The following is a 9,069-nucleotide window of genomic DNA, read 5'->3' on the forward strand; positions in this document are numbered from 1 at the left end:
ATGTATATACATGCGGTATGAGTCGGTGTTCTTACAAATCATAGGTTGTACAATGTGTAAAGAGTGACAAAGAAACAACTTATATGAGAGCTCACACCATTGACAAAGGTCATACGACCCATATGACCTTTTCCATCGTTTTATATTGCCCGTATGATGGTTGCAGGTGTACATATAGTAGCACCCTTATTAGTATTAAAACGTTTATAATGCGACTATGTCACTAATAATTGCAGCAGTGAGCAGATCATCACGTATGAAGAATATAAGATATATAATCTTTTTTCCGAAAAGACTGCAGGTACTAAATATCTGGATCATCGATAAATAAAAGGAAACTTTCGGTATGTTGCAGTACAAATGAGCACATGTTTCGATCATCGATTAACATAATTAAAGCCGCATACACTTCCTTGAACGATCGTCGTTTTGTTCAAACGACGAATGGCTAAAGAGATAAATAACAAAGAAAGAGCAAGACAAACGGCTTTTTGTTCCTTTACAATATCGAAAATTTCTTGGTTGGCCCCTGTTTTCTTCATTCTTATCTGGAAACCTGATAAGAAACCGACCCGAAGGCAAAAAAAATATTAGTCATGTTACATCTAAGACGAGGATGTAAAATGCCACATGGAATGCCACGTCATCAATTTTATACGATTGGCATGCCAAGTCAGCTATTTTATACAATCAGCACACCGTATCAACTTATGCAACCCCATGCTATCAACTAATATTGGGTCGCCATGTCAGCTATTATACATCATCGGAGCATCATGGCAACTATTTTACGTAACTGACACGCCTCTACTTAAAAGCTAATACGAATGACAATATATGGTTTCCCCCATAGTCATAATGATTGAATATTTCACGAATAAATAAATTTAGTGCAAAATGTCACTATTATTATTTATTACAAGTTATTGAAGTTAAGGGATAAAGTAAACCTTTTCACACAGTTAGTCTACAAAACTGCAGCTTTCTGGAGGATGACTGCAAAAGAGGAATGGATTATTGCTTGAGCTGGTCACCGAGGCCAGGTGGCATTCCTAAGCTCTGAGCAAGATCACCCATCCGTGCTTTCATCGCCTGTAATTACCAAAACGGACATCAAGTATTATGCTATGAAACACGGGGACGCCAAGAAGCATGGAGTACCCGTCCCGGGGACGTTTTGGGGATGGAAACGACATGGGGACGTTCCCTAAACATTTCCGTACCCGTATCTTGGACTTTGTTTGATATATTTTTATATTTTTTTAGCCGTACCCGTATCTTGGATTTTTGAGTTTTGCCGTTCACCGTACCCCAGTCCCATTCCCGTGCTACAGAGGTATTATGCAAAAAAAATGTACGAGAAATCTAGTGGTTATATTTATAAGAACCTGGACACTTTTTTGATGGGCATCCCTATATGCTTCAGTAATCAGAAGTGAAAGTTTCTGCATGACAATTAATAATATAATTTATATAAGATGTCAAAAAAAAGTTATACAATTTAGTGTTTAATTAACACTCGGTCACTAAGATATTGTATGTTAATAAAGACACGGTTTTATAACAAAGTTAAAATTATGTACTCACTTCTGAACCCAGTTCCATTGCAGCCTCGGTAATTTCTGTGCGTACAGGTTGTTGATTCCCAGAGAGTGTTACCTAAGAATTAAAGATATGAATACAGTTCTTTATTAATGACAAGTTACAGTCTTAATAAAAATCAATCATTAATAAGTTGATGTATACAGGGGCGGACCCAGTCAATAATGAGCCGTAGCACGGGCTACGGCTCAACTTTATTGGCGAGGTATAATTTTTCTTTTAATGTCCGTTTTATTTATCTAGGATAGCCCTAAACAAATGTTAGGATACCTTAAGTGTTTGTGAAAATAAAATGAAATGAAATTCGACATTTGATGGAGACGAAAATTTCTGGGAACTTGCAGGTGGCACACATTGTTAAAGAAGGAAGAAGATAGAGTTATATTTAAAGTTAATATAATAATATGGCATTTGGACAATAAATGAAAAGGCGGTACTATTCTGCAAATGTTAGAAGTCAAATTTAATTAGTATTCCATCATTTTTTACCGGCTAATAGTGTTTTACTGGACACTAAACATTACTTATTTGTGTTTTTTTTCTTCACTTTGTTTATTTTTTATTTTACCTGCCCTTAAAATTCTTAGATATGACCCCAAGTAAAAGAAAATTTAAAGAGCTCATTTTTATTAGTCGCACAGGGCCCTTTGGGGGCCATTGAATTCTCAGGGACGGGTCTAGGTAAAAGTTTTTTTAGGATACCCCTGAATTTTTCTTCTAGTTCCGCCACTGGATGTATATGTAAAAATGTAAACCTTAAATCTGGCTTAGAAAAAAAAAACTGGAAAGACCAAAGTGCTCCTCGATAGTAATTTGTCTTAGGATGATCATAATCGTACACAATGCGATCAGTGGCGGATCTTGACCTAAAACTCAGCATGGGTCGATGTTTTTTGGAGATAAAATCAGCCTGGGCCGAACCAATACACATTTGAAAAAATTCTCGAAAACCTGAAATTTAACACTGCTGGGCGAAAAAACCGCACGGGCCGAGGCCCGGTCCGGCCTCCTCTAAGCTCCTCCCCTGAATGCGATATATGATGAATGAAATGATGGATCGTTGATTAAATCACTAGAGATCATGATGATATGTGTTAATTTACCCCTTAAAAGTGCTTGCACATGTGGCTTATGATGATTCTCATATGAAAGTAATGATTTGAGGGACTAAAACGATATTAAATTTTTTTCCTTTAAGGACCAAAATGCAGACCAAATTGACAACAGACTAAAAGCGAAAGCTAACCTATAGTTATATAATCCAATTTAATACGTATTTGACACAAAATAGTAAAAAACGGTAAACTACATACCTTCACTAGCTCGCCTTCACAATAACCATCAAACTCAGCTCTGCAAAGCAAAATAACTGACATAACTTACTAGCAGGAAACCCAAGAGCACAAACAAATTATAATAAAAAAATATGAACCTTTAACTATCACAAAAACATGAAATATACATACGCAGCAAGTTCTTTTTGCACGCGCACTGCCTCAACTTGGACAACCATCTGCGCCTTCTTTACCGTCTCGTACAAATTTTGCATGTTTCCGAAAACTCCTGCCTAAAATCAAAATGACCATGATATAAATTCTAAATTTTGAATCGTGTTGCATATATTTGACCCGATTATGCGCATTTCAAGTAATAGTAAATTTGAATTTGGCCATTGGCAACTCAAAAGTCAATAAGTAAGATATCCATGAAACACAATTATAACTAACTAACTAACTAACAAAGTAAAACATAACCGAAGTAAAATCCCACAAATTTGGAAGATAGACACTGATATGTGGAGATACTTATCAGTACTGCTATAATATAATCTTGATTTAAAATTAAAAAAAAAAAAAAAAAAAAAACATGCAGAAAGATGCCAAATTTTACCTTTCCATCATCCTTGTCATTATCCTTCTTTCCTCCTCCGAACAGGGCGAACACACCAATGGATCGGCGATTATAAACAAGCCTCAGATGACCATGCTGAGACGCGGTCCTCATACCAACTGAATTTGGTTTTAGACATAGTTTTTCTGCAAAATAAGTAAAAAAAAAAAAAAAAAAATTTCACATTTTGCATGGAGTAAACACATGACTGCAGGTTCTTGAAACAAGTACATCATCTCGTAGTTTTGTCTTAGTGAGCTTGAAAATGAAATAAGCGAACATTTTATTTAACAAAGATTTTCATCATGAGTTTATTATATGATATAATAAACAATAAAAGCATCACGCATAAGAACACTAACTTATTGTGAGAACAAACCTACCTCGTTTAATTTGTATACCAATGGTTCATATTTTCATAATTTTTTGCTTCTTAATACAAATGCATATGTTATGTATGTAAAAAATCATTAGACTAATTTGTTCATATGATATTTTATTAACCATTTACCTACACACGTGTAGGTAATACACATTTTTTTCTTAGAACAGGTCATTCATACACCCTTTAAACCTAATTGTGAATCTTGGTTTTAAATTGTGTGATGCACTCCGAGTCTCCGACATGTTTGGTCCAACAATCTGATGTGTGATGCGCAATGCGAGCGCATCACATGATGCGCTCTTTATATAAAAATATTATTTACACATAAAAAACTTTAAAAAACATACTTAAAGAAAAACAAATGATGTAATAAGAATATAAGAGTTGTGCTTTTTGGTTCACATCAAGCATACTAAGATATTAATTATTGAAAAAAACCGAACCCAGTTCATAAAATCTGGAAAAAAAAACATAAGAAACAATGTTGCGTGCATCAGAGGGCATTATGCAAAATGCGCGCAATATTCTCGCATCATGTAAACGCAACACATCAGCTGTGGCGACGCGCTCTCATCAACGCATCACGTATTATGCGCGCACATTTTAAAACCAAGTTGTGAATCTACACCAATATCGACTAGAACCCTCAACCACTTGCGATGACCACCTTTACTACACAACCTTGATAGCGCTAGACTACGCGTAGGTTTTTTTTTTTATATTTTATATTTCAAGAGACTTGGGGATTAAAAGTTGCATTTCAACTATTTTCTTATGTTAAGAAATTTTAAGGATTGGAAAGTTATAATTTGTTTTTTGTTGTGCTTCTTCTCACAACATATACATCATAAACTATTAACAAAATCACACAAATATTAAACAATATAGTTGATAATTCAGATAAGAAAGCAAGCCCTAATGAATGTGTAGCGACTAATTATATAAAGCAAAAAGCTTTAATTAAATTAATTAAAGGGTAATAAAGTAATTGTTTGATGATAGATAATCCACCTCATTCATAGGGTTTAAGTCTAAAAAGGAAGGAAGAGAGCTTACGGAAAGAGGCCAAGCCATTAAAGTTGGAAATCTGAGGTGTGAAAGTAGTGGCTGATGATGATGCCATTTTAGGGGTTTGGAGGACAACGATGCAGCAGACGGAGGATAGATAGATAGAGGTTTGGTAACAACAATAAAAGATTTCTTTTTTATTATTATTTCTTCATCTTTTGGTTGTGGTGGTCGTTTTTGTTAAAGTACACACCAGTTAGACTAGTTGGGTAGTGGGCCTTAGGGAAGCGGTTCAGAAGCGGACCAAATCGCTAAGAACCGGAACCGTAGCTGAATGTTATAACCGCATGTTTAATAACTTACCGGTTTGGTTCAGTTCGGGCTGAATTGGTTTTTATAGTGGCGGATTCAGAAATTATTTGCTGGGGTGCGTATGAGAGGGTTCAACCATTTTTTCAAGGGTGTACCCACCCACCAATACACATAGGTCCACCCCTGGGTTTCCATGTAAACGGTTCTCTGGGTCGAAACTGGTTGACAACAAAGACCTGTTAACTGTTCTTTAAGTTTCATCCGGCCTTATACTGGGTCTGCCGGAAAAGGCTTGTTGACTCATTTTTTTCAAACAAAGCCTAAAACACCTAAAATTAACAATTAAATAAAGATACAATCAAAACTAAATCAAACCAACCAAAAGTTGTGACACGAATAAACCCTAAATATTTGTTGTATGATCTGTTTTGTTAAAAGTTGAACTCGTTTATAAGTACTGACACGAATAAACCCTAAATATTTGAATTCTATACACGAATAATAACACATGCACCAATAACAATACATATGCGAATTTGGTATCGCAAAATTACATGTTATGATAAAAAGTATAACAATACAAATGCGAATATGGTTTCGTCATTCATGAAGTCGGAAAGTCTGTGAAATAAATAGGGTTTTATAAATTTAAACATTAATCCCAACCCGGTTTCAGCAGTTCATTTACTGACCTATCGATTTTAATCATAACAAAACTGGGAGCTGTTTTTGCCAATATATGGGAACCGAAAAGCCGGCCTTAAATCACTAATCCAGGTCGGATCCAGTGGTTCAGTTTTGGTTCCTCGATTCTAGCGGTTCGGACCCATGAATTGCACAGCCTTAGATACAAGAATATAATCTATATCGGAATGGTATGGGGTCGAAATGGGGATCGGAATGGCTGAGCTAGCGTCGGGGCGGAAGGGGACAACCCACCCCCGCCCTGGATCCCCTTCTGGTGCATTCGATGATTTCTCAGTGTCTCCCCCAATACCATTCTAGTCGTTGAATTGGTTAAAAAATATGGAGGGGAAGAGAATCATATCCCTAGACAAAGATGTAGGGGTAAGGTGGAAGGGGATGGTGATGTGGTACTGACGTGGCGGATGAGGATGGAAAGAGATGTAAGGACCAAACCAATTGGCCTAACCAGAAGAGTAAATTACTTGGATGCTCCCTAGGGTTTTTCTAATTTAAAATTTTGTCCAAATTTTTCTAAAATTATATGTTTGTTCCCTGGGCTTTACAAACGAGATTTATGAGATGTGGGTTGAAAAGATTTATAAGATGGTTTCTTGGTAGTGTGGATTGAATTGTTTCGGTTTTAGAGTAGTCGAAGTCGTCGTCTCCTTACAAGAACAAAGGTGGAGGAGATCTTGTCGTCCTTGCCTAAGAATGAAATGGATTAGGCAGAGAAGATCGGGCCACTTACAATTGTTGTGTCGTTCTTGAAACTGTTTGTGTGTGCTCATAGGGTTGATTGGGTACTTATGGTGGAGACTAATAATGGCGACGGTGGTGGGGTAAGGAAGAAGATGATGATGAAGTGGGTATTTCAAGTGGACCCGTCATATTAAAATATTGTTTAGTTACCAATGGTATTTTGGTCATTTGGAAAGAACCAACAAAACAAATTTAATGGAGTTATTGAATTGGATCAAAAGTGTTAAGACTTGAAACGTCAGGGGCGCATAGTATTAAAGGTGGACAAAACCTATAGTTTGGAGCAAACTTCATAAACTTCATGAACGAAATCTACAATTTTCTCTTTTTAAATTTCTTTGATCTTTGGGTGGCGTTGTTAACAAAACAGGCTAGTCATTTCTATTAAATGCAAACCATTTAGACACTAAGGGCTGTTTGTTTAGCTCTTAATGGGGCTCTTAACGATTCAGACCTCTTACTGGTTCAACAATTAATAGTTCAGGTTGTTTTTTTCGCGAGCAGGTGTCTAAATGGTTAAACATTATACGAAGTCTGGATGGTTAAGACCTCTAATCTGAATTGGTCACACATTTGCCTCGGAACGATTAAGTATTATACTGGCTCTTAATGGTTCAGACCTCTTACTCTCTTACTGGTTCAGCACTTAACTATTCAGAAGTTATCAAACAACCCCTAAGACTTGTTGGACAATATGGAAGGCAGAGAATACTCGAACTTGGCTAAAAACATATTTTTTGAAATATTTTGGGCAAGTATTTATGTATGGAACCGTTCGATCTAAAGTCTTGATTGGCTTTAGAATTTATCATACTTAGGGGAGTGAGGGTGGTCACTAGTGATAGAATTCCATCACTCACAAGGACCCAATCAAGTTCCGCATGTCATCAACCATTTTTCCATCACTCACAACCATTTTTGGTTGCAATGGTCATCACTCACAACACCCAACAATAAACCCCCACACCCTCTCACATCCATTTATCACTCACACCCCATAACGCGTTGAAATTATCACGGAAATGGTTCTATCACGCATTGAACTTGTATGTGGCGGTGGGAGTTTGTTGAATTCCACGCGTTATACCATCACTATCACGGAGAACTGGGCACCGCCCCCAATCCCCTTATTTAGATCCTTTTTATATAAATTTAAAAATTCCGTACAAATTTTACATCTTCTTTAGTTCTTACCGAGTCTCCATATTTTCTTGTACAACATGTTTTTTTTCTTTTTGGGCTTGTTGCTTTTAATTCTTACCAAGCCTTTCTTGATGTTGTTGATACATACAACCATGTTTGGACGGAATTCAAATTTAGCCAATTCGTTCTCATTTGTTCTCTAAACGATTTTGAATTTTACAAACGTAGAGTGTCGAGTTCAACACCCCAGGCACCCAATCGTCCGGTACCAATACTTAATCTCCATCTTATAGCCAAAGAAACAAAGGCAAAAATGTTGCCAGTTCGAAGACGAGAGTTGTAATATAGTTGGTAGAAGAAGAATAAACTCTTACATGAGCTTACCTTCATGTGTCAACTTGTGCAGTAGTTGGAAAAAAACCAAAAGAGTACAAACTACTGGATGCGTATCCACAACTATTTTTGTGAAGAAATCAATAATACATAAAATCAAATCATAGTGAAACGATGAATTGATGTGTTTAAGCCTCTGTGTGTGTTATATCTTTTAACTGATTACAGCGATCGGTTGTGGAACTTCAGTTACTTTAGGTTTAGTAAAGAAATATTTGGGGACTAAGTATGTTGTTCATCATAATAGTCCTTGATGAAATGTAAAACGATAAAAACTTTGAATCACACACACGTATTGTAATGTGTGTCACAAATTTAGACTAAAACGTAAAACGATAAATTTGTGAATGATAAAAAGTACATGAGACCAAAGTTTAAAGTGAAAGTATTGAGGTAACCATAAAAAAATGTTTTATGACAAAGTTGTAAAGGACAAAAACCATTGGGATGAAAAATATGAAAAAAAATAAATTGCAACTCTTACAAACCAAAATTAGTAAATATATATAGTAAAATCAGAATATATGAACCAATGATTCTATTCTATTCTGTTCTATTCTATTCTATTCTATTGAATAGTAGAATAAATCAAAAGGAAATTGAATAGTAGAACTAACTCATAAAACATTAAAACTTTTCTGTGAATTAATAGAGGGCAAATTATGAAATATATAATTCAATATACTTTTAAGGGCATTATCGTCATTCACAGTGAGGATACACCAGATTTGCACATGGAGGTTTGAGGTGTGGGAAAAGAAACCTCCAACAAGGTTTGCACAGTCAGGGCAAAATAGTAATTTCCTATCTGACTCACCATCACAATCAAAGTTAAAACCAAACACCAACGAACCTCAAGCCTAAAAACAAGCTACCCCACCACACCCAAC

The 9,069-nt window shown here is 35.9% G+C and overlaps 1 protein-coding gene across 1 annotated transcript; it reads right to left on the minus strand.

Moving 5' to 3' along the window:
- Positions 1-302: 302 nt before the first annotated feature.
- LOC110877494 (nucleoid-associated protein At4g30620, chloroplastic) lies at positions 303-5,113 on the minus strand. Its single transcript, XM_022125644.2, has 8 exons — positions 4,934-5,113; positions 3,493-3,638; positions 3,069-3,169; positions 2,916-2,955; positions 1,588-1,659; positions 1,389-1,445; positions 951-1,092; positions 303-556 (listed from the first exon to the last, which is right to left on the minus strand). Exons 1-7 carry the CDS (start codon positions 4,998-5,000, stop codon positions 1,015-1,017), a joined length of 561 nt encoding a protein of 186 aa, XP_021981336.1. The 5' UTR covers positions 5,001-5,113; the 3' UTR covers positions 303-556; positions 951-1,014.
- Positions 5,114-9,069: the final 3,956 nt, after the last annotated feature.

This window comes from Helianthus annuus, chromosome 9 (assembly GCF_002127325.2).
Source record: "Helianthus annuus cultivar XRQ/B chromosome 9, HanXRQr2.0-SUNRISE, whole genome shotgun sequence".
NCBI classification, from domain to species: Eukaryota; Viridiplantae; Streptophyta; class Magnoliopsida; order Asterales; family Asteraceae; genus Helianthus; species Helianthus annuus.